The 27,293-nt window shown below is 37.3% G+C and overlaps 1 protein-coding gene across 11 annotated transcripts in view; it reads right to left on the reverse strand.

Moving 5' to 3' along the window:
- The window catches only part of CDH23 (cadherin related 23), a 641,486-nt gene that overhangs the window by 199,445 nt on the left and 414,748 nt on the right, over nucleotides 1-27,293 (reverse strand). For 10 of the 11 annotated variants that reach the window (XR_005553851.1, XR_005553852.1, XM_039320524.1 and 7 more), the window contains 3 exons: nucleotides 14,433-14,505; nucleotides 12,566-12,682; nucleotides 2,905-3,017 (listed from right to left, as the gene is read on the reverse strand). Coding sequence is in view for 8 of the 11 variants with exons in the window: in XM_039320524.1 (XP_039176458.1) it covers nucleotides 2,905-3,017; nucleotides 12,566-12,682; nucleotides 14,433-14,505 (303 nt within the window). In the remaining 3 variants the exon portion in view is untranslated. Of the gene's footprint in view, nucleotides 1-2,904; nucleotides 3,018-12,565; nucleotides 12,683-14,432; nucleotides 14,506-27,293 lie in introns of those variants that run through there. The other variant, XR_005553854.1, reaches the window with a different exon arrangement.

Raw genomic sequence — 27,293 nt, forward strand, 5'->3', positions numbered from 1 at the left:
GGGTCGGTCCTCTCTCCCCTCCTATTTAACATTTATATGAAGCCGCTGGGTGAGATCATCAGACAGCACGGGGTGAGGTTTCATCAGTATGCTGATGATACCCAGTTATATATCTCCTCCCCGAGCTCTCCCAGTGAAGCGGCCAATGTGATGGGCCGTTGCCTCAAAGCCGTGAGGGTCTGGATGGGGGTTAACAGACTCAGGCTCAATCCTGACAAGACCGAGTGGCTTTGGATGTTGCCTCCCAAGGATCATGTCGACTGTCCAGTGTTGACTCTTGCGGGGGAAAATATACCCCCTTCAGAGCGGGTTCGCAACTTGGGTGTCCTCCTTGATCCACAGCTGAATTTGGAACATCAATTGACGGCTGTGGCTGGGAGGACCTTTGCACAAGTTCGCCTGTTGCACCAGTTGCGACCCTACCTGGACCGGGAGGCTCTCCTTACAGTCACTCACGCCCTTGTCACCTCACATTTGGACTACTGCAACGCGCTCTACATGGGGCTACCCTTGAAAAGTATTCGGAGACTACAGTTGGTCCAGAATGCAGCCGCGCGAGTGATAGTGGGTGCTCCTCGATACACCCATGTTACACCTATCCTCCGTGAGCTGCACTGGTTGCCTATTGGTCTCCGGGTCCAATTCAAGGTGTTGGTCATTACCTTTAAAGCCCTATATGGCTCAGGGCCAGGCTATTTGCGAGACCGCCTACTACCTCATAGTTCCCTACGTCCAGTTAGATCCCACAGGCTGGGCCTCCTTCGGGCCCCGTCGGCCAAGCAGTGCCATTTGGCGGGGCCGCGGAGGAGGGCCTTCTCTGTGATGGCGCCCACGCTTTGGAATCAGCTCCCCCCGGAGATTAGGACCGCTCCTACCCTGTTGGTCTTCCGTAAGCTACTTAAGACCTGGCTTTTTCGGCAGGCCTGGGGTTTATAAAACCTTACCCCTGGATGATTGTTTTTGTATTGTTGTTTATTATGTTTTATGTGGTTTTTTTTTATTGTTAGCCGCCCAGAGTCCTTCGGGAGTGGGGCGGCTTATAAATTTTAAAAATAAAAAATAATAAAAAATAAATAAATAAATATGAATGATTTTTTCTACAGAATTCACAAAAAAAACCTGAGGCAAAAGAATTTGGATATATTTAAGATATATTTAAGATAATGCAAATGAATAGCCAATAAAATAATAATCACATCTAAAACTATAGACATCACAGCGAATCATGGAAGCGGTTTGCAATGGAAAAAGAAAGAAAACGCTTAAAACCTGCTGCCTTGATCTCTCACTGTCCCTTTAAATTATTTAAAGCATTTAAAATTCCTATTAGATGTTTGCCTAAGGGCAGTGACCTGATAAAAAAGCAATTCTTGATGGTTTACAAAATATCTGGGAAGGAGAAGAGGAGGAGATAAAAAGCAAGAGAGAGAGAGAGAGAGAGAGAGAGAGAAGAAAAGAAATATAAAATAAATACAGAATAGAAAGGGGAAGGAATTTCTAAAACTGTATGGTAAAGAAAGTGGTTATGGCAAAAGACAGACCAGATCAAATGAGAATATTTCCTTAATTTTGCAAAGTTTTTTTTGTCATGTTGCTTTTTTTCTAATTAAAATATTAGACCTGCTTATAAATAATATGGCCTAAAATATGTATTTTCCTCAAACGTTCCAAGCCAGGGAGAAAAAGGAGGAGAGGGTAGAATAAATAACAATTATAAAACAATTATTACTACACTAATATCTTGGCATGCTGATTATCCTTATGCTCTAAAAGGCAGAAAAAATTTTTCACACTTCATTTGAAATTGAAAATATGGGTTCGTCTCAGTTGAATTATAATAACTGGCCAAAATAATCTAGAAAATTTAATAATGAAGCAACAGTACAAACTGTGATGTCCTAAATCAAAATCGAGAACTCCATATTGTCAAGTCAATCCACAGAAGGCTTGTCATTGTTCTGACAAGATAAAATTCTCAGCTTCAGAAAACCTCTAATGAGTTGAATGAAAAATTGTGAAAATATAAGTAGTGAATTCAAAATAATTCTGCAAAGACATCCAAAGGCTGGCATTTTGCTTACATTGTACAGGAAGAGAAATATCTTAATCTAGTTTGAAAGGATTTAACAAGTGGAAAAATCACTTCCCCCCAAACATGGGCGAGCTAATTTTTCCAGATAGAAAGTAACTTTGGTTTAAATTCCATCCAATAATATCTCCTTAATTCTATAATCTTTCTAATTATTCCTGTTTGTAGCTTCCTGTTAGGTACAAAAATGATATGAATAGGAGAATGGAAGACCAAAACTGTTTCATGACAGAAAAAGGGTAAGAAAATGACTATCTCAGCCATATCTTGCAACTGGTACAGAATCCCGTCCTCCTCCTTTTCCTCCTTTTTAAAAAGTGATGTACACTAAATAACTTCTTAAGAAAAGTGTCTTATAGTCAGCCTTTTTCACCCTTATTTTTTTTTTTAAATCAGAGGAAGGACTCTTGGGTTGCTTTAAATGTACCAGGATGGTGAAATCAAATTTTCTATGTTAAGTTTTTGTGGAAAAATATTAAAGTTCAGTTACTGGCTTAAAATGTCTATGACAGAAAAGGACATTAACAGAATAGTAAATTCTTTAATTACTGAATATATGTAGAAGATACATTTGATGTATTATTATGACATATAGTAATATAATATGGGAAACCAAGTTGAGATGACATTTCAACAAGCCTGCAAAAAACTTCAACTCTTTCTTTTCTTAAATTGCTGACTAGGTGGACACCTGAAAGTTTCTAAGTCAAGGAAGAACAGTTCTGTTCAAGATAGAAAGGCCAATTATTGCTAAAAGAATTTAGATACCTAACTATATTACAAACATCAAATGAAGCCACTGCAGTGAAACTTACAGTTGCAATGCCAGTTTTCTGGTTGTGACCAACACCACCATCCATGGCTCGCACAATGAGTATATATTCTGATTTAGCTTCCCGGTCCAGTAGAGATGTGGTGGTGATTTCCCCTGAAGTATATAAAGAGGGAAGTGAAAAAGGAAAGAAGAGCTTATAAATCAGAAGACAGAGGCTCAAAAGGCATCTAAGTTATAAATTATTTTCCTAGGCTTATAGAATAATATGGTGCAGTGACATGGAAGGTTTTGCAAATCTCTTTACCTTTCATGATGTCACAGACGTTACACCTTGCAATTGCTAAGAGAGAAGGCATTAGCAACAAAATGCTGAAGCTTTGCAGCATCTGAACAGGAAGTAAAAAATCAGTCTACTTGAAGGAAAGAAAATATACGAAACTCTATAAAAGCCATCAGGAGAAACTAGAGGGGGTACACTGGAACCTATGAAAGCAAGAGAGCTGAGGAGAAGGAGGTCCCAGGTCAATTGTATGTTTGGACGATTACTAATCAGATGCACCTCCAATGTTAATATACGTAGGCCATGTTTCAACTATATTCAATTATAAATTCAGTCTAACTGTGACGCTATGAAGCTCCCGATAAAGTCTGTAGGTTTGAAGTGCCTGAAAAAACTATCTAGGTGTGATCCAGTACCTAATACGTCTTTAATAGGTTTCTGCCTGATCTTCTCTCTTACTGCTCCAATAATGAATTGAAAGGTGCCCAATTGTGTTGTTTGTACAATAGGCTAACCAAGATGGAACTGTCCATTGATTCCCCTGTCCCATGGCCCCCATATTCAGCCTATACACTGAATTTCAATTCCCTGGTCAAACACAAATCACTTTACTTTTAAGGGGCTGTCCACAGCAGATTATCTAGGGGAAACGATTAAAAATTGATCTTGAACTGCAAGAGGTCAAAAGATTCACTGAAATACATTTTCCTCCCAAGTTCCTGTGGTACCCATTAATCTGTAGTCTGGAAAAAAAAGTCAGTGGGGGACTTAAAGAAAAAGGACATGTCTCAGTGATGAATTGCTCCACTTTGCCCACAAAGTTATATCCAATTAGGCACACCTTCACAGCGCACGTTCAGCTAATTTTAGCAATGCTATTCCTACAGAGTTCTTCTTAGATTTTCTCTCTCTTCCCCCACCCCACCCTCCACTTTCCGGCATGCAGGATCATCTCCCTTCCTACTGAACAGGGGAACAGAGCAAGAGACTGAAAGGGATGCCACGTCAAAAACACTACCATGCCTTTTCCAGAGTGTTTAACAATACTGTAACTTGAAAAATGTCACTGGGAAAAATATAGGCAAGGAAATAAGAGTCAATCCATTTTTTTTTTATCCCTGCACTACATCTTTGATATGGAATGGATTCTATGCGCCTGGCTGTCTGATGCTTGCAGATGTACAGGGGGCTTCAAATACCAGAGCCTCACCCAACATAGGTGGATAAGAATTGGAAAGGCAAAATTAATATTAATAGTACTAATGCTATTATTTATTTATTTATTTGTCACCCATCTAGTCTAGAGGCAACTCTGGGTGCCTTACAAACAATACCAATACTACTACTACTACTCCCACTGCCTTTCCTGCTACTCTTTCTATTCCTAGCCTCCTCCTCCCCCTCTACCTCCTCCCTCTCTTCTTCCTCCTCCTCCTCTTAATACGCTCTGCGTGATCAAGGGATATTTTAAGGATACTTATAATGACAAATAACACCAACCATTAATATAGCAAGATTAGCTTTATGATTTACAAAAAATAAAATAAAAAATAGTTGCTTTGACCAACCTTAATAGAGGAAGGCAGGGTAAAAATGAAATGATAAAAAATTATAAAACTGAAAGTAGACAAAGAATATAGTAAATTAACACTGAAACTCTAATTCTCTAGAACTTTAGATGAGAAGCAGATTAAAACTATTGCAACATTCAAAACAAAATTTATAAAAGTAAAATTAAAAATATCTGACAAATAAATCTACTTTTACATGATATCTGGATTGGTAGCAAACATAAGAACATTTAGACAGTATAAAAAAGATATAATTCTAGTACTCGTACAAGGATCTGTTGGTGCACTTCCTCAGATGATCTTAAAGCACATGTATCTTTATAAAGAAATACATAAAGAAGTGTGGGAAACATTGCCCCATATAGCACAAAATCTCTATTACTATATATACTAAGCATCTTAGTATTTGCTAATCTTGTAAGTTCCTAAATTCAGCAGAAGGAAAACACAAAAAGAGAGGAGCATGACTAACTAAGCAGAAATCCTTTCTCTAATAGCTGTCAACAGCAAAAATATGTCTTGTCTCTCTTCCTCTTTGCATCTACTATCTCATATTTAAAACGAATAATTTTTATTACATTCATCAATACATTTTTAGCTTATATATATCTTAATCACCTTTACATAACCTTTATGACAAATCAATATTCAAATTTAACTATTAATATTTATACTTCTAAATTTTAAGTGACCAAAGTTTTCTTTATCTCCATTCATAGTAATATCTTGTATTCAAAATACACTTATCTATTTGGGTATATTCTATTTTAATTCTCAAAAGTAAGTCAAAACCCCATTCTTCAGTCTTATTCTAGCTTGCTTTCTTTGCCAAATCATCTTCCATATCCATGCTTTTGGGTCCGCTGCGTCAAGACATATTTATTACATTCATCAATAAGTTTTTAGCTTATATATATCTTAATCACCTTTATATAACCTTTATGAGCAAGTCAATATTCAAATTTAATTGTTAATATTTATACTTCTAGATTTTAAGTGACCAAAGTTTCCTTTATCTCCATTCATAATAATATCTTGTATTCTAAATACACATTTTATCTATTTGGGTATATTCTATTTTAATTCTCTTAAGTAAATCAAAACCCCATTTTTCTTCAGTCTTATTCTAGCTTTCTTTGCCAAATCATCTTCCATGTCCGTGCTTTTGAGTCATCAAACAAATCTCCTTGTATTGTTATATATATTATTTGCTGTTGAAAAAAACCAATTGCCATTTTTTTTTGGAAGGGCTAGCAAGTCTAGCAGATCTCTTTATTTTTCCATCTCAATGTAGTTGTCCTGAAGTGTTTATCTTCTCTTCCATCTGTTCTTCTTCTTGATTTTTCAGGTTCCTTCTGATTTATATAGAAAGTCTTTTCCTTTTTCCACATTGTCATTTTTTTTCCTGGATTTTCCATTATCTGAGTTTGTTGAGCAGTTGAATCTTCTGTCATAATATTTAATTATTCCACTTTTTCTGTTACATTCTATATAGTTGATTTTTTTAGTTGTAGTCAAAGTTTGAGTTTGTGTATCCGGGCTACTTTCTTGTTTCTTTCTATAGGCTCTTATTTCCTCACCAGCTGTAAGGAGAGTTTGATAAATTGCTTTCAACATAAAAAGGATTTGTTCCTGATCTTCTTCCATAGGAAAAGTCTGTTCCTGATCTTTTCCCATAAAGACTAGAAGCTTTACAATCAGGAAGTCCAGAAAGAGAGTCTTTTTTTTCCACTGAGTAAAAGCACAGCTGAACTTCTCACAGTTGGTGTTTCAAAATTACCCAAGTCTTATCTACTTTCTGGGCTGTCAGCCAAGTACTTTTAGACAATAACAAGTTGAAATATCAAGCTTAGCCACAAGATGTCGCCCCAAAGTTATTTTAATCTTTTCAGTTTTCAGTTTTAAGAAAAAACCCAGATCTTCAGTTAAAATAGAAATAAAGAATAGAAAGTAGAAATTCTTTTAATACCCAGCTTTAGGAAATAAAATTCCGATTGGGATCCAATTATTTTTTCAACTTTTTAGCTCCCCTGGATGGTTGGTCGCCGTTGTTTCTGGAGGGAGGGGTAAAATCCCCCTTCCCTCTCCACAGGGGGAAAAATACTTTAGCAGCTTATGTAGGTAACAAAAAGATAGTTAGGGTTTAAGAGAAGTAGATCTCACCCAGTCTCTTCCACGCTGCTTTACGTTTGCCTGGTGGTAAGTGTGACTTCGGCTGTCTGCAGCCTAGGGACGGGCCATATTTCTATGGCCGGTCTTTCATCCGCTGGTTTGGAGGTTAATGCCGGCTCTAGTGGGAGAGCTACTGATCTCCTACAATCCAGCAAAAGCCCCTCCTTGCTGGTCACCTCTACGGGGCAACTTTCAACCCTTTCAAGGTCCCCCAGCAATGCGAAACTGGACGAGGAAGGTGGAGCTCGCTTTCCAGGCATCCATGGTGGCTGCGTCGGCAAACTGGAAGTCTGCTTATGACATTTTTATATTTCTGTCTGTAAACCATTTGCTATTTATTTAGAGTGCAAACTTGTAGTGATGTTTGAAAAGGCCAGAGGACTCAGACCATACTAAGCTCATGGATGAAGACTTATTAGATCAAATAAAGGAGGCATGACAAGAGATCATGATCAGCCAGAGAGCCAACGGATCCTCATCCTAGTAAACCTATAGATAAATGCAGTGGTAGGATTCAGCCAGTTCGCACCACTTTTGCAGAACCGGTAGCTAATTTTTTTGTTGCCCAGGCCCAGAATGGACTTCCGGAAGCAGCATCCACACAGAACTGGTTGTTCACATATTTGAATCCCACCACTAGATAAATGGATTGAAAAGTACATACAAGATTCTGTAACCTCACTCTTTCCTTCCGTTTCAATGTACCTGGTTAATAAGATCTTGTAAAAATCTAATCTTTCTAATTGTGAATAATATCTATTTAGGCATTTGGAAGTGAGATTGAAGGGCTTTACTTTATTGCCTCTGGGGTGTTGGAGATGAAAACCCTGTGGTAAAAAACTCAGATAAAGATTTGTGGTCTATAGAAGGAAGAGAAAATTCTGCTGCAGTGAGGTCTATTAAATCATTCAGTGACAACACAGAGAGAAGATTGGCTCCCAAAGTTCATGGCCTTCATTGTCTGTAGCTTAAGATCAGCATATGGGAAGTAAGCAATATTAGCTTGAACTCAGTGCAGAAAGGAAATATGATTTAATAGCTATAACAGAGATCTGGTGGAATGAGTCCTATGTCTGGAGTACCACAGGTAAAGGATATTGCTTGTTTGAAAAGAACAGGTGGAGTAGAGAAGGAGGAAGACTAAGTTGTGCTAAAAGTAAATACATCTGCTCATAAATCTTAATGAATAAACTTGGCAGTACTGAAAAGAGATTTGGAATAAAATAAACTCAGGAATAAACCAAATATGTACTGTCAACTATTAGTTCTTGGTCTATTAGCTAAAGAGATTTATTTGTTTGCTACAACTACTTGTGTTAGTAGAACAGCACTCCCAGATATGGACTCATATGGCGGAATTGGGCCACCGCTTTAATTTTAATGAGGTAGACGTCTTGGCTAGTGACAGTACAAAGGGAGGCTGACTGCTAAAGGAAGCATGGCTATCCAATAGCAGCTCTATCAACCGGCATATTGACCTCTGTCCGGCACACTTGGCACTTAGATCATGGAGTGCGACCAACCACCCATCTCGCTACTACCGGCCCGACAACAAACCTAGCGAGAAAGCCACAAGTGATATGCCAACCCCCCAGTCAGCTCGGTGCAATCCAGAAGAGGAGGGACAGCGACTAAGAATCCCCACTATCCCCGCAATGTTAACACGCTTGCAAAAAGATAAGAGAGCGATAGAAATTAAAGCCCAGAACCCCTGCATTATGAACATCAGAGATATCCCACTTAGCGTGCAAGGAGACACGATAGACAAAGATGGGGAGAGATCGTTAAACCGGACACCTCACCGACGCTCAGAAAGAAACAGGATGACCGACTTAAGGGAGAAGAAGCGATCCCCCTACTCCACATCATCAGCCGGCCCAAAAACATATGGAGTGCGGGACGGCGCCAAGCATAACAGCAAGCCTGCGGACGCTCCGGAAAGTAAGGAGAAAAACGAGCCCAGACGGAGAGGTGCGAGAGAGGGCGGAGCCAATGAGATCAGCTTACCGCGCCTCCTACTGGCAACACCCATGGACTCCAAAGACTCCTGTCATACACACGCAGGAGCGAGAGACGTCGGAATGAAGAGGAGGGTAAAGAAGGAGCGTTATCACGTTCAGGAAGATCGCAACTCCACCCCCCCCCAGACCAAGACCTCAGATTATAGCATGCGCGACAAGAGCGCAGAGGACAAAAAGGAAGGGAAGGGTGTGGTAGTCAAAGATAATTATAACTATGAGATCACCCCCATAGAAAAACAACCTATTGAGCCACCCCAACCGATTTGGAACACTGCGTATGACTATCTTGATGACAGTTGGGCACGAGGGAGGGGCGTTAAGGACGAAAAGAAAGATACTCATAGAGAAAGTGACTGGATAAAGCGTGATCTGGGAAAAGAAAAGGACAAATGCAAATTACCACTCGAACCCGAAAGGGAGAATGGATTGAGGGATAGAGACAATCGGAAAGACAAGGAGTTTATGCCACCTGCCTCAGAAGCCAAAGAAAAGAAGGTAGATGAAGATACACACGTAGCTAGGAAGGACAGGAAGAAACGAACCACCGGAGCACAATTTAACCAATTGGGCCCGGTGATGAGATCAAGGAGCCGGGTGCAGACTCCGGCTTGCCTATAAAATGACTCTCTCACACCCTGGCGGCCCAGCCCTGATGATGCCGGCAGGTGACGGCGAAAGCTTGGCGTTTTTAAATTAAACTTTTATAGTTTTAATTAGTACCTTGGTGTTCATTTTATTTTAGATATGAATATTCCCAGGGTTCATATTTTTAGTGTTATTAACTAACTACTTGTGTATATAAATTCTAACAACTATTGATGGTTTACAATAATAACATTTTAAACCCCAACGAATAAAAACAATACATATAGTATCATATATACATGTATGTGTACACATACAAAAACACATATCCAAGCTTTATAAAACCCTAGTAAGACCACACCTAGAATACTGCAACCAGTTTTGTTTACCATACTAAAAAAAGATGTTGAGACTTTGGAAAAAGTTTAGAGAAGAGCAACTAAAATGATCAAAGGCCTGGAGACTAAAACATATGAAGAACAGCTGCAGGACTTGGGTTTGGCTAGTCTAAAGAAAATAAGAAATAGGGGAGACATGATAGCAGTATTCCAGTATTTGAGAGGCTGCCACAAAGAAGAGGGGGCCATGTTATTCTCCAAAGCACCAGAGGGCAGGACAAGAAACAATAGTTGGAAATTGATCAAAGAGAGAAGCACCTGGAATTAAGGAGGAACTTCCTAACAGTGAGTACAATTAACCAGTGGAACAGCTTGCCCTCCGAAATCATGGGCGCTCCATCATTGGAGGTTTTTAAGAAGAGACTGGACAGTCATTTGTCTGAAATGATATAGGTTTGCCTGCTTGAGCAGGGGGCTGGACTAGAAGACCCTAAAGGTCCCTTCCAGCTCTATTCTATTCAAGTCTTCTGGCAACTATAAGGACAACTCCCTGTAATTTTTTTGGCAATATTTTTTGTAAGTGTTTTGCTAATATCTCCTTCCTAGGTGCTCAGAGAGAGGGATTGGCCTAAGGTCACCCAGCTAGCTTTGTATCTAAGGCAGGACTAGGACTAAGTCTCCTGGTTTCTATCTTGATGCTTTAATATATTTTCCACAAGCTACTTTCTTTCAGATGAAATAGTAATAGAGTAATGGCAGAGTATTTAATGAACCTAGTGGAACATACTCTGCAAAACATGGTCCTTCAAAAACATTTCTGACTCAACTTGCTGAAACCTTTCTCTCTCAAAAAGGTACAAGAAGACCAGCTATCCTTGGTCTGATACCTAAATGAGAAGATATGGGAAGAAGTAAAAAGAACAGTGGGGAGAAAATGACTAAGTAACATGAGAGTTCTTAAGAAATTTAAAATCAAATTTAGAGATGTAGGATGGGAAATACTTGACTTGATAGTACATAGGGAAAGATAATGGAACAGTAATTGATCATAAACTGAATACAGTTGGACAACTTGATGTGGCAGGTATAATACTGGGGTAGGTGAACAGAATGATAGTTCATGGGAAATGAATGTCCCATTTTTGTGTTTATTGGTGATAGTCTATTTCAAGTAGCATGTCACAACACATTACATTTTAAGACAAGTTCAGATAGGCGTTATACCCTAACACAGTGGTTCTCAACCTTTCTAATGCCGCGACCCCATAATACAGTTCCCCATGTTGTGGTGACCCCCAACCACTTATACATCACCGGGTGCCAGGGGCGTGGCCAAAGAAAAGGGGAAAAAAATGGCGGACAGCCTTGTTTGCCGACCCCCGTGAAATGGTCGTTCAACCCCAAATGGGGTCCCGACCCACAGGTTGAGAACCACTGCCCTAACACCTTTCTATTCTGGTTCGCATAGTCAAGAGACACTGTAGAAGTTGGAAGTGCTTAGTCTTTAGAAGAAAAGAATTTGATGGGCATATGTTAGTTGTCTTCATATAATGGAAAGGATGTCACCCAATAGGAAGCCAAGATGTATTGTCAGTTATTATGGAGTTTAGTGTTATGGATCCGACTAATGAAACACTTCAAAGAACTTCCAGGCATTGGTTTTCCTAAATATCTTTTATTGTTACAAAATGTCGGCATAGGCACAACGGAGGCTTTATCCTAAGATCTAAGTTCTCTTCCTCTGAGCAGTTAAATTATCAGTATGTTCCCTCCCTAAATTAGCTGTCATATATCACATTATCCAATTAGTGTGAAGGTCAAAGGTTTCTTTCCTCTTTCTTTCCCCTGGCTTTGCCCCTACCCCCTTCTGCTCTGTATTAACCTCAAAAATACCAGACAGTTCTGCATATTGTCAAAGCAAGAATATACAATATTTGCAGCGTTGACATTTAGAATATAGAATACTGGATTGAGGTTAAGGAAAGATGATTCTGATTGAACATTAGAAAGATATTCCTAAAAACAGTGTGACAGTGCAACTTATTTATTATTTTTTAAATAATCTGTAGCCTGTACTTTAATTGATGTGATCAGCTGGAGGGTAGTCAGACAGATATTTATTTTGGATTTCCACAGTGGGCAAATATAGTATTCAATATTAAATGCCACTTCCATCACTATGATTTGGAAAATGTTCATATTTTTCAGTGAAAATGAAACAAAATCCCAGGAAAGGCATTTTAATAGTTTCAACTTGTTTTGGTTCTCCCAAATCCTTGGATGCCATGTTCCACTCCAAAAGTTTGCATTATAATTGAATTGTAATTTTTAATGTGACAGTGAGAAATGATTACATGTGGGAAGTGATCTTATTAACTATATCTGATTAATTAAAATTAAATTATAATTTTGTCTTGGCTTTATTATCTGGAGTAGGTCATTTCTTGCATACCATTCAAAAATGGATTATACATCTGAGCTTTAAGGCAATTTACTTTGATTTACAGAAACCATGTAGCTTTGTATTCTGGGCCATTTGAATATTCATATAACACAAATGTTTCATAAGAATTATACTAATCTTGCGCTGGTGTTAAGCAGCTTGATCTTTGCTTTCAGATCTGAACTTTTATTTCTCTTTGAATGAACAATTCATTAGATGAGTGAAAACAAAGTTATTAAATTGAAAAAAATATTAAAAAACCAAGAAAACTGAAAAGTAAGGAGTACTTACCTGAACGAGCATTAATGCGAAAATGTGATGATCCTTCCAAAGAGTATATAATAGATTCTTGACCATATTCTCTTGATCGGTCAGAGTCAGTAGCATTTAGAAATAGCACGGTTGCTCCTTGAAAAAAGCAAGAAAAATAAGATGAAGAGTAGTTTACAAGCCAAATATATTTTTCAAAATTTATATTACACTTGTATAGATTACTAATGATTTTGATTTGCATAATTCATAGTCCAATAGTCTTTTTTTCTTGATACATTTTGTTTCCTTTTAATTTGTATCTGTAAGCTTTCCAGAGCTACTACAAAGTCAGGCACTTTCGAAACTGAAATAATAATAAGACTTCTCTAACTATGGTACAGAGTAAATTGGTTATCTGTAATCAAAATTTGTTGGGAGATATGAGTGGAGAAAAAGCAGAAAAAATATAATAAAGAAATGGCACGATCAAAGCACTGGACTAGAGATCAGGATTCTGTGTAGCTAAACAGGGAAAAATTCCATGCATTTCCCCCCCCCCCCAAAAAAGGGGGGAGGCTAATACAGAAGCAACCTAAGGCCTGTTGTTTCCATTCTAAGTATCCTCTTAAGATTCATATTCCTTTCATTGTGAGATTTATATATGTCAATGAGAAAATGACAAGTTGAAACTGAATTCCAAGGAGTGGCACCCAAAGCTTCATCCAATAAGGTCATGTGTTCAGGATAACTCCTCCCATTTAGATGGCAGCACGGTGGCTCAGCAGTTAAGACACTGAGCTTGTTGGCTAGAAAGCTGGCAAACGAGATTCGAGACCCAACTCCATGAGACAGAGCTCCTGTCCTCACCCCAGCTCCTGCCAACCTAGCAGTTTGAAAACATACAAATGTAAATAGATAAATAGGTACCACTTCTGTGGGAAGGTAACAGCACTCTGTGATGTCATGCTGGCCACGTGACCATGGAAATGTGTTCAGACAGTGCTGGCTCAATGGCCTTAAAATGGAGATGAGCACCGCCCCCGACAGAACAACTAGCAGAGTAAAATCGACAGGGAGTCATTTACCTTTATTTACCTCCCATTTAATTACAGTCAATAAATGCCTTGTGATTGATATTCTGATTTACAATTTTATTGGGAAAGTTGTTAAAAATAACCACTTTAAAGTTTATATTAGGTACTATCTTTATTTGAGATCACCAAAATAACACACACAAATATGTAGCATCAAGTAAGATAGGATAGAAGAAGCAGCAGAAAAGTTATAAAATTAAGCCAAGTATGTTAGTTGTAGAGTTTACAGCTAGTTTTTTTCAAGAGGGAAGTTAATGCATTCTCCCTGCAATTGGTGTGAAGCATGCAGTACAAATTAACATTTATAATTTGGAGATAAAGAATAATAACATAATCGATATCCCATTTCATTTCTAAAATATAAAAACTGTAGATATCTTAGTCTATCTCATGCTGTGGGTAAAGTAGACTAGTTCCTAGCCTGAAAGGTATTAAAATTAAGAATATCTCTGTAATTAAAAAAAAAAACACTTAGGAAAGGTAGATGAACTAAGATTATAGATGATGACCATGGCAAAGCCCAAAGGACTGGTGAGTAATCTGCTTCTATGGAACCTCTCTAGATGAGAAGAGGATGAGATTACCCAAATGTGCTCTGGATGGCTGTCCCTCATAAGAAGAATGCCAGGAGAAGAAAAAGAAAAGGAAGCCATTGCATGAAAGCTAACTGGGTGACTTTGGATAGTCAGTCTCTGTCTGTCTGTCTGTCTGTCTGTCTCTCTCTCTCTTTCTCTCTCTCTCTGCTCAAATCATGTCACAGATTTGCTGTAATGATGGAACGATAAGGATTAGGATAGAAACTGATCTCCTACCTGCCATGATATCCTCCATGACTGTGACAACATAGGAAGGCTTGCTAAATGTGGGTGGATTGTCATTTTCATCCTACAAAGATAAAAAGAGAATAAAAATTGCAGCACCTGATTTTAGCAGCAAAGTATAAATGTCCACCACAAAATAAAAGAAATAGTATTTTGCTGAAACCATACATGGAAACTACCCAATGGCCAATTTCATTTAATGAAGGAGCTTAGCAAATCCTATTAACTGAATTACTCATTCAATATCTCTTCTTTGTGTTTGTTCCAGTGTTAACTTTAAAAAAAAAATGGGCATACTGGAGAACACAGGGAGATGAAAACATATGCTAACACAAATGTTCAGAACATATTGAAATTCTGCTTTTTAAGTTTTTGAAGAATGTAAAATATAATGTAATCTCTAAGTCTGAAAAAATTTGCCCCAAATAACTTTTTTCCACTGGTCTTGAATAATACCATCACACCCACGAAAATAAGCCCACACTTCTTTCTTTTACCCAAGTATCTCAATAGCGGTGGTCCCAAATTAGATCCTTCACTTACAAACAAGAATTTGCAGTCTGTTCTATTACTCATGGGATACCTCAGTGTCAGGTCCCCAAAGAAATGTCTTGTTATTTTTTTCCTCTATATATGCTTGTATAACAGTGTAACCATTTGTTGATTGTGTAACAGTGTAACCATTTGGGGGGGGCTGTCATTATGTTGGGAGGGGAGATTCTGATGTGGGGATATATGACATGCTTTGCTCTGCCTATGCCATATTGCCCTTCCCCCAGGGGAAGGAATGCGCTCAAATACCATCACCCTTATCTGGAACATGGTTTGTGCTTGGAGTCAGAGGGAAACGAAACCAGGTGAGACCTTGAAGTGTGCACCAAAAAAGCTGGTTAACAAAACAATATACCATCTGTGGATTGGACTGGAGATTCAAATGGACACTGGGGCCCTGGGAGGAGGAGTAACGAATATTGCTTTTAATATAATGTTTGTGTGGTTTTTTCCCTCAGACCTCACTTTGATTCCTTGCTGTCACTAAATCCTAATAAAAGTTCCTTTTGAGACAATGCCTGTTTCAAGAGTTCTGCTTTCTTGGAGACTTAGCTGAGGCAGGTCCTTACACTCAGTATAAAAATCACTGCTGCAATACATTAATATCTTAAAGGCTGATCTGTTGAAATAAAACTCATTATTCACATTCAGCATTCATATCTGTTGGAAAAGGTGCTCTTCACAATGTTCATGTATTATTTATTGTTGTGCTTTCTGTTTCTCACCAGCTAAGTACATTAAATAGGAGTTATAAAATTATTAAAATAGTGTATAAAAGTACCAAACTGCAACTACAATTTAAAACATTATACCACCCTTACATTAATTAAAAACAAGCTGCTTGGGGAGATTTTGTAAAGCTAAACACCAGGATAACAGGCAAGAAGCAATTTCACAGCATTATTCTAATTTTAAAAATGAATACAGATGGTCCTCTACTTATGAATGATTGTTTAACAACTGTTCAGATTTATGACAGCCTTGAAAAGGACGCTTATGGTTTATAAAACACTTTTGGCTGTCATAAAATGTTCTGCTGTCCCTAGCCTGGTCACGTGACCATATTTTGATGCTTGTCAACCAGCTCATATATGCAGTGTCCCACAGTCATGTAATTGCAATTTGCAATGTTTTTTGCTGGTTTCTGGTGTGTTTTGGTCAGTTTCTGGCAAAAATATGCCCATTTGGGAGAATGGATTCAGCTTATGGCTGTTTGATTCACTTAACAATCACCAGAAAAACAACTGTAAAATCAGGTTCAGGAACGTGGGTGCCTTGACTTATGACTGTCATGATTTATGACTAAATTCTGGCCTCAATTGAGGTTATAAGTCAAGGACCACCTGTACAGCATGGACACTCTCCTCTAGCTTAAATGGAAAAAGTACGCATAGTCCTGGATTTATGATCCAATTGAGCCCAAAATTTCTGTTGTTAAGTGAATTTTGCCCCACTCTTGCCACAGTTGTTAAGTGAATCACTACAGTTGTTAAATTAGTAACAGGGTTGTTAAATCTGGCTTCTCCATTGACTTTGATTGTCAGGTCACAAAAGGTGATCACATGACCTCAGGTGCTGCAATCGTCATAACTATGAACCAATTGCCAAGCAACCAGTGACCACAGGGATACTGCAGTGGTCGTAAATGTGAAAAACGCTCATAAGTCACTCTTTTCAGTGCTGTTGTAACTTCAAATGTTCACTAAATGAATGATTGCAAGTTGAGGACTACTGTAATATGTAAAACATATTACAGTAACATAAACCCTCAGAAGTGAATATTGATGCACCTCATTTAAAACACCTCTACACAGTTTTATTTTTTCCCCCAACCCAATAGAATGCTGGAAAAAAAATTACTTAAATGTCTTTCTATCTTTCGGCCAGCCAACTCTCTGAAAACTAAATACAATGCACCTAAATCTGATGTGGTGGATAATACTGCCCCCCAAAAAAACAAATTAAGTTTGAGAATGAGCTGGATCCAGGTAAGAGCTGCAATTTTAAAAAAAAGCATTTTCTTACAGCGTCCCAATTATTTCATTCTAAGTGTCATCTTTGCCAGGTGACCTAAAGCCCAGCTTTGGCTAAAGGGCCAGCAAAAAAATAAATAAATCCCAGAATCCCTGGCTCTGCATACTTTGCCTACATTGTTTTCAGAAAAGAGGTCAAAGAAGCAGCAAAATACGTTACACTGCAGTATCTGATGAGGAGAGTATTTTGCTAATTTATATAAATAAATTCAGTATTGTTTAATTATTTGCTGTATTATACAATCATTAAAAAAGAAAAGAAAGTATAGTAATTTTTGCCCTTTGCCTTTGAAAGCACCTGGATCACACGGCCTCTGTATGATACCAATATATACCTAACTAATGTTTCAGTATTAACAGTCATATCTTGTGAATTCTAAAATATGAACAGAACAGCAAATTCAATATTACTAAATATTTATATTATTAATAGAGATACTGTTATATCAAAATTTTAAGCAATTAAAATAGTTTTAATTGCCGTGAATAGTAGTAATAATCCACTGTCACTCACAAATGCTTTGCAAGGAGTGTATAATTAAGTAATTAACTTCTTCATTTTTCATATGTTAATTTTTAAAAAATTAAAGCATGGATTATTCTGTTCCTTTACAGATTAAGACATGAACAGTGCTGTCATAGGCAGGAATACAATTACATGAAATGATGTAATTTTCAGCTTCCCTCAATTATGCATCTTTCCTTCCCTTCCCTTCTGGTTAATTCTTGAGCATTTCTGAATTGCTTTGTGAATTTTGCGACAAAGAAGTCTGCGTGACAATTTTAATGGATGTTTTCATGCACGTTTCTTCAAAATCATGCGTTTTCAAACATAATTTTTCAAGAGCTTTCCCCCCAATATAATACATAGTTCCTTCTATAATTAATCTAAACATCTAAAATTCTGAAAAATATTCCAAGCTTTATAGGCTTAAGTGTAAATTGGGTAAATATGGGTAAAAAGTAACTTATTTTTATCCATCTCTGAAGTACGTGAATGTAGGACTGAAACCGTAACATTTTCACCAATATTTACACAAGGCTTATTAAATTTTAAAAAAGCAAAGGAAAGAGTGTCATGATTGGTCTATACATAAATTAAAAACTGCAGTAAGAATATGGTTATTACTACATTCTCATTTTTTTGATAATCTGCCATCAAGTTATTGTCGACTCAGATGCAGTGATCCAGCTTTTGCTAAAAATTATGTTAAAAAGAGATTCAGCATTATGAAGAAACTTTCTTGTTTCTGATGCAGCGATTTTCATATCCTTCCTTTGCTCTCACCAGAGTGTCCTGAGATTGTATTTTCACAATTGGGTAGCAGAGTGAAGAGGTGTTTTCATCAAATAAGAAGCAGAACGGCTAACCAATATCACTGATGTCATAACAGGTGGATGATCCTCTCAAAGCTACCCAGAGCTGGATCTGGTGAATAGTTATTTTAAAAAAATAAATAACCATCCATCTCCCAAAATGACTCTAGGCAGTATATAAGGTTTTAAAAAAGGAAGAAATGTAATAATGCCTGAGCCCACAAATACAATCCAACTTGTAACAACATTAACTGACTTTGGCCAGCAGACTCCACCTGTATTTCCTTGGAATAACACCAGCAAATTTCAAGGCTGTCAATTAAACTTGGAAGTTGAAAAATATCCCAAAAGAAAGCAGATCCCTTATTATTGCTGAAAAAAAAAAGAATAGTTCAGTTCTTGTTGCCAAGAACTGAGTAAAATGATAAATATACTTATACTGTATATTCCTAAAGTCTTTACTAGTAGCTATTTACAGTTTTAGAAATTCCACCACCTTCCAATGAATGCACTTAGTGGCACCAAATTCCTACAATGTTTTGAACAACATAGAATAACAGAGTTGGAAGGACCTTGGAGGTCTTCTAGTCCAATCCCCTGCTCAGGCAGGACAACTTCATTTCAGGCAAACGGTTCCACTGGTTTATTGTTCTCGCTGTCAGGAAATTTTGCCTTAGTTTTAAGTTGCTTCTCTCCTTCATTAGTTTCCATCCACTGCTTTTTGTCTTGCCCTTTGGTGCTTTGGAAAATAGGTTGACCTCCTCTTCTTTATGGCAGCCTCTCAAATATTGGAACACTGCTATCATGTCACCCCTAATCCTTTTCACTAGACTAGCCACACCCAATTCCTGCAACCATTTTTCATTTGTTTTAGCCCCCTAATCATCTTTGTTGCTCTTCTCTGTACTCTTTCCAGAGCCTCAATCTTTTTTATTTTATTTTAATTATTATTTTGGGAGGTGGGGATGGGCTGGAGTGATTCACAGCTAAGAAAAAGTTGTATAAGTGCTGTGGACTTCCATGGTGAAAGAAGGACTATAACCATTAACCAATACAAAATTGCAATCTGATTGGTGCTACAGCCTGGAGATAAAGTTTTTATGTTACTTTCAAGAGAAGCACAGCTAGAGGGATCTGTCAACATTTGAAATTACCCTGAGAAATATATCGGTGAGGAGTGGGTGTTGTTATCCATAGAAACAAACTAGCTGACTGGACAGAGGGAAAAAAATTCAGAAGTCTATACCTAAAATCCAGCAACAAATTTATGATAATTAAAGAAGAAAGAAAAATATTCAAATGTCATGAGTAAAGATCAGTGCATCTGAAAGCAGGCATAAACCTTTAAACACAATTTTTAAGTAGTCTGCAAAGGAGCCATTTTAGATGGCCAATTAAATATTTATTGTCAATAAATCATGTTCCACATTCCCTAGCATACAATTTCACAATAGGAAACATCTTTTTTTTTAAAAAAAAAAAAAAACCCAACAAAGAGGTTATTAAGCAGGAAGTACAGAGACACTAGCAGTGATTTTATATTCATTCTGCAAAGTATTCTGAAACATTATTTTCAGGATTAAAAAAAGATTTAAAATAGGGACTGAATTATTTTTTTGTCCAGTTGCAATCGTTATTTTATTTATTTGCTCTTCCTGTCATATTTTCTATAATCTAATAGTTTCTCTATATGGAAACAAAAACAGAAAAATACTTTTATGAAATGTTCATTTTTCAACACACCTTTTCTTCCAGATGGTTTAAAGAAATCTGAGATCTCATATATTTTTCTGCATAGAATCAAATTACTGGCAATCAATATACTTAGAGAAAGGAAAAAACCTGAAATACACTAGGAACAATCAAAAAAATTCAATAGTTTTCAAATCTCTATTCAATTAGTTGGTACTCTGAACAGTACTTGAGGTTTTAACACATACACTTGGTGGAAAGCAAATGTTAAAACACTTGATCTTTTTTTCTCTCTGTTCCAGAAAAAAACAACATTTTTAATGTCATTGCTTTCCTTTTGAAGGCATCTGAACACAATATGCAAAAATTGTATTATGTTAAAGTGTGCCACAGACAAAAGTTTACATTTAACTGCCAGTTTCTTGATTACAGTTTAAGATAAATGCCTGATTGGAAGGAGAAAGACAGAAAGAAGGCTGCAGCTGAGCAAACAGCCATGAACATTTTCTATAATTTATATAAAAACTTTCTGAACTAGTTTTAAATCCTGACTGACTCTTTTGCTTTCAAAGCCAGTAATTTAGGTAATTTCATCAACATCTTAGGTGTTGATGTCTGTTGTAATATATCAGGGGTCTTCAAACTTGGCCCTTTTATGACTTGTGAACTTCAACTCCCAGAATTCCTCAGCCAGGCATGTTGGCTGAGGAAATCTGGGAGCTGAAGTCCACAAGTCATAAAAGGGCCAAGTTTGAACAGCCCTGTAACATATAATCAATCACTCTTCTGTGCTTTTGGATTTTTGCCAGAACAGAGGGCCTTTAATCAACATTGGCATCACTCATGACTTTTGGGGAAGCAATGGAGGATTGAAGATGGCTCACACAAGACTCTGGAGATAAAAGAGAAGCCAATGAATGAATTGGCTCCTTGGAACTCCTTTCCATATTAAGGAGAGGACTAAGGATTATCTACAAGCTTGTTCCATACAATCTGCCAGGGTGGTAAAATGCTCTTGAAGCCAGGAGAAAAATCTTCCTATCTAATCTAATACTCGGTGCCTTCAAAAGGACACTGGGTTCAGTTTCTCCCTTTGCTACTTTAGGAAGTTGCTTGTTATTGATTTTCTGGATGTTAAGAACTTTCTAAACAGCAAGTTTCATCACCCTGGGAGAGTTTCCTTCTTTATTTTTGGGAAAACAGCAAAAGGGGATCAGACAAACTAGCTAACAGTAAAGAACAGCCTAATCAACCAACTCTGACAGGTATATAAAACGAAAGCAAACTCCATGCCTTTCTAGCACTGATGATGTTACATAGTTTGGTAATGAAACATCTGCAAACGAACAATCAAGCTCAGAGAGTACCAAGGACAAATATTCTCTTCCATTGGTGGCTAGGCATTATTTATCGTATTATTTATCGAGGTGGCACAGCAGTTAGAGTGCAGTACTGCAGGCCACTTTAGCTGACTGTGTTCAGCAGGTCAGCGGTTCAAATCTCACCGGCTCAAGGTTGACTCAGCCTTCCATCCTTCCGGGGTAGGTAAAATGAGGACCCAGATTGTTTGGGACAATGTAAATATATATATACATTGCTTACTGGTGTACACCGCTTAGAGAGTGCTTGCACTTAAAGCGGTATATAAGTCTCATAAATAAATAAACTTCAGACACATTATGAAAACATCTCGCTCTCTAGAATAGTCTGTAATGCTGAAAGGGGGGGGAGGACAAAGGAGAGGTTGGCTAGGAACAAAGCAAATGGAATTAGTTACAGTGGTAATGAATGCACCATTGGAAGACTCAAAGAACCAAATTGGTCATAGATCTTGGAGAAAAAGTGGTTACTAACATGATGGCACATACTCAATAATCACCAATCATTATTGCCAGGCCCAAGACTAGATTGGGTGATCAACCTTTGTGTGAAATTTTAATCTTTTAATGATTATTGGTCTTTTTTTAGACTACTTTGAATCTCCCTCCCTCACCCCCATCTCTCTCTTTCTAATGTTTTGGTTTTTCATTCTTTTACTGCTGCATTTTGCAAGCCACCCAGAGTTATAACAAATTAGATGTTATACAAATTCCATAAATAACTGAATAAATAAATACATTGGGACATATTTGTTCATGAAGTTCAGGACTCAAGACTGACTTGAAAGCTTGCATGTGTATATACACAAATACACACATGCATACAATAAGCAGACAGATAGCCAGGCAGTAATGTACACTGTCCTTCTCTCATGCCATCTCCTTGGTTCAAGTATTTTTTTTTCCTCAGTCTCTTTTTACAGAGTAGAAGGGCAGTTAGTTTAATAGCCACACCATTTATATCAGCCCATTTCAGGCTGAACAATCCTGACCAGCCTGCAGAAGTAGTTTATCTAGCTAGCAGAAACATCTCCAATTAAGAGCTCTTTTCATAAGATCCCTGTCCATGTGTTTGCTTTTTAATTCTGGAAATTACAACACTTGTCTCTAAACCTGCGCACAGTTGAAATGTCCTTAAGTACAACACTGAGCACAAGATTTGTAAACAGTAATATATTAGTTTTTCAGCCTCTGTACTTAAAAAGAGAAATGGTTTTTAAATTGATAATATTGAATCTTTAACATTTGATTATATTTTTTCAACATAAATCGGCATCATCATCACCATCATCTGTAGGATGAAGACATTTGTAACAGCACCTAAAGCAAAGGAGTATCTTTTCTTTATAATGCAGTACACTTAAGCATAAAGTTTGGTGACTCAATGCTCAGAATAGCGACTAGCATGTTAGTGAATGAGAGGCAGGGAGAAACATTAGTTCTAATCCAGCAGTTCTACCTTCAGAAGCTTATTGTCTCTTAATGGGAAAGATACAAAGTGAATTTCAGTTCTTTATTAAAAATCAATAAGCATAGAATGAAAAAGTTTCAAACTCTTTTTTCCCCTCCTTAACACACACACAGAAGCATGCACATACCCACACTTGCTCTTTTCTTTCAGCATCTTAAGAGAGCCAATTCTTCATCATCATCATCAATTTTTTTCCATTCCACTTGAAAGAGAAAAATCCCTTTTGGTAGAAAGCGCAGAATGTGACAGCTACTTAGAAATCGCCCATGTACAAAATCAACTAGAAGGAAATGACCTTTTCAAACGTGGTCTTCAGACAGATGGGATTACACTGTCCAAAGAACAGTTAGGGAAAGAAGATATTCATCCTCAATTAAGCCCCTTCGCTGTTACTTATATCTCCTCACAATGCTATAAAAGGGAGAGGGTGATTTTTTTTTACAGCATTATCAACAAAGAGGTCCAATGCTTTGGTCAGTGAATTGCTGCCACTTTAAGTCAGATCTGATTAGGAAGGATCAAAGACTGGTTATCAGGAAAGTACTGTTTATCCTTTCTCTGAGTTTTCTCAGCCCCGGTGCTTGTATTCTGACAATCAGATTTAACCCTAAAAAGGAACAGTAACATGAATCCTGTTATTGCTATATATGTGCAAGTTATCTTTCTGGATAAAAAAAAATGTTTGCATCACAATTTGGGACAATTAAAGCAAATCGTTTCAGGCTGGGATGACCACAATTTGAAAAGTAACAGCAGCTATTTGGACTGCTTCAAGGATGAATAATTTCAGTCACTTTGAGGGCTACTGTGACTTTGGTCTCCATGCCACAATCAAAGTTGTTTGCTTCCAGATAACTTTTAGGTTTTCAGGCAGAGTGCAAAAGAAAAAGAAAACAATGGAACCACATCTACACAATCTTCCTGAACTGAAGGAAATAAAGCAAATTCTCCTTTCAGTCATCTATAAGATTTTTCCATCCCTTATTAGCATATGGTCTCTGGGAAAAAAGCACTCATGAGTGGTCCCTTCTTTTTTTCTCAAACAAATTTTATTGGTTTTTTAATTTTTACATCAGAGTGCTCAGGAAAACACCATGGTGAAGGGAAAATCATTCATCCAAAAACCAAGTCATACATATATAACTGAAGTTAGTACATTAAAATTTTCCCTCTCTATTTCCCTAATGTGATATAAGGAATTTAGTTTAATCTATTTCTTTATAAAATTCAATCAGTCCAAATGATCATCATCCTGCTTTAAGCTTCACTAATTTTGATTAACATATTCAAATTCATCTTAAGTAAACATTTTAATAAGACTTCAGGTATCCTTTCTACAACATACATAGTATTCCAACAATAACATTCTAGTATTCCATTTCTTAATTTAATAGATCATTGGTTAATACCCTTTCTTCTCTTATCGTAAATCTCTCTAGTTCTTCTTCTATTACAAAGTAATTTTCTATACAAACAGAATAAAAAATAAAGAAACATTTCAGCCCGTTAAATAAAATTTAAATCTCAACCAAAATAGTTATCATGTCTAAGACAAACATATCATTACACAAATTATCATCTTACTAATTTCACATACTCAGTTAACTGTCAAATCAATCCGAATCTCTAAAGCCTTTTTGGCCCAATAAGTGAGAGTTTAAATCACATTTTTAAATCTAACTCTGGCTTTTTTTCTGTGCCAAGCTGGTGTCCATGATGCCGCATCTATGTCATCAAATCTCCATATCTGAGTACTGGTATTTATCAACAAATCGTTCTGGTCAAAGTTCTCCTCCCCATCTTCCAATATCATGTACGTAATATAGTCAATTTTGTTCCATATTATGATTACAGCTTGATTATCCAAGTTGTCATAACTTTCAATAGATCACATCTGGAAGTTAGTTCCTGTTGGTTTTAAAAGTAAGAATGTTTCAGTTGAAGTCATTCTTTGATCTTCAGAGTTCTCCATAGTTTGTACATAAACTTGTGAGATATCCTCTTCTGTAGTAATTAGTTGACTTGTAGAGTGATCAATTAAAGTCTCAGTCTGGGATTTTGGGTCCAAAGTTTTACTAAAATTCAATTGGTCAGTAGGTTCTTTTTCCATCTCATTAAATTGTGTACACTGTTGCATATTGGCTTCTTCTTGGCCTATAGGTTGATTTTTTAAAATTTGAGGCTCAGCTTGTGGTTCTGCAAAATGATCTTTAATTTTTCTCCATGATTTCATATACTCTGTAGCTTCCAATATTTTTTCCAGTATAAGCTCATACTCAAGCTGTGGGTAAGATTCTTCCATTTCCATAGTAAAATAGTCTTTTAGTCTTTTAGTGAAAGCTATATTTATTAAAAGTCAATAAACGTCCGACTTCACAGTTTCTAGATCACAAAGTCAACCCACAGCTATTTCCAAGCCTTTATCTTCTTTTATTATTATCTGAAGATCAAATCCATCTTCAAACACCTAAAAACATTACAATTGCAGTAACACTTTTCACCACAAGATGTCCTCAGTGAGCATAGAAACTTTTTTTCTTTCCAAGTTAAAAGCTTTTACCTTATTTTGAGAGCAAGGAAGAAAGAGGCAGGAAGAAGCAAGTATCTCCGATATAATAAGTAGAATAATGCTCTATAATACAAGTTTTTCCAGGGGTCCCAAGTATCTAAAAAAAAAGTCCAATAAATGCTGTTCTATAGTTTTATTCAAAGTACTTTTTTCCCAAATAGACGAACACCGCTTTTTTAGGGCAGGGAAGTTATCCAAAGGCTCTTTGCAGAAAAAATAGTTGGGGGTAAGAGGGGGAAAAAAAGTCTCACCCAGATTTCTCCGTGGTGGTTTCTTCACATTTAGCTGTTCTTTTGACTTCGGCTGGTGCAGCTAGATGATTGGCCATCTTGCAGGATGATCTTTGCTCCGTCGGCCCTAAGGAGTCAGCTGGAGCCGTGGGAGAAGCTGCTGCCTTCCTGCAGTCACCCGTAAGCCTTCTCCTCAGTGGTCGCCCCTCCAGGGTGACTTTCAACCACCTTTGGGGTCTATCGGCGAAGGAAAATCAGCCGGTGAAGAGACAAGTCTTGTCACACAACCGCAGTCGCCGCAAACCGGAACCGGAAGTCATGAGTGGTCTCTTCTAACACTAGTTGTCCATCAATGAACAATATAAGAGGAATCAGTGGAAGTGTTCCCATTAGCCATGGATTTGGCAGCACCAAATGTAACTGACTACCATAAGACTTAATCCATGTTATAAAGTATGTCATGGTCCTACCTCATGCATCTATGAAGAAGCAAAACATTCACTCCAAGAAAGACAAGATTACAACCACTGTTTAAAATATACCTCAATAACTAACACTTCTGTAAAGACAGGAGAATTAAGGATTTGAGACAAAGACGAGCAAAGCAAAAAAATAATTTTCCAGATACTGTATAGGAGTACATGAATGGTATGGTGGCCTAGTAGTAAAGACACTTGCCTCCCACTCAGAAGGTTGAGAGTTAATCCTAGGTAGCAGCAGATATTTCTCTCCTGAGGCACAAAGAAAAAATTTCTGCTGTGAACTACATGTAGGTGTTAGGAAGGTTGTCCAGCCAGTAAATGCTCAACTCCATTCAGTACCCATTTAAGGAATTACAGGGTCGTAAAAAGGGAGGATACTGTATATGAGTGCATATTATTATTGTTTTGGAACTTATGTTACTCCAATCCCAGTCCCAGCCTCACATTTTAAGGACTTTGCTTGCAATTTTAGAAGCTATAATTAAAAACAAGATTTAGTATTGGGGTTGGTGTTTAAAAAGTTTAGCAGAATATGTGAGGTAAATGAAAAAGTCTATTTTTTTCAAAAATACAAGATTAATTTTGATAAATCATTTGTCTGATGAACTAGGAGTGTTTAAATAATGCACAATCATCCATTTGAATAAATTAGCTACTGCCTGTCCCCAGAAAGCCAAAAAAGCTAACAATAGCTCTGAATATGAGTCCTTTCGTCCAGCCTCTCTTCATGTGTTTGAATATATGTTGGCCTCGGTATGACTGCATTTGGTTACTGTTTCACTGTCCTAAAATCTAACTGATTGTTACACTGGTTATTCTACTGGTTATACAAACTGTTTCTTTAAAGTATTATCAAATCTATGGATCTTGTGAAACAGACAGTTGCTTCATTGGAATGCTATTCTAGTCCTTTTCAATAAGCCATATTCTACTCAAGCTTGGAAGAGAACTGGCAAAGAAGGGGAATGATGGAGGAATCCCAGTGGAGCTAAAATGCCTGGGATTCAATGACATATCAGAGGTGAAGAAGATAAGAACTCAGGAATCTAAGGTTCTTTCTCCTAAGCTGCAAGATGGACCCTTGGGTCAATGGCTTGAGGAATATCTCTCAAAAATGGTGTCTTTAT

The sequence above is a fragment of the Crotalus tigris genome, unplaced genomic scaffold (genome assembly GCF_016545835.1).
Source record: "Crotalus tigris isolate CLP2741 ecotype Arizona unplaced genomic scaffold, ASM1654583v1 scf7180000023654.2194447, whole genome shotgun sequence".
Taxonomy (NCBI): Eukaryota; Metazoa; Chordata; class Lepidosauria; order Squamata; family Viperidae; genus Crotalus; species Crotalus tigris.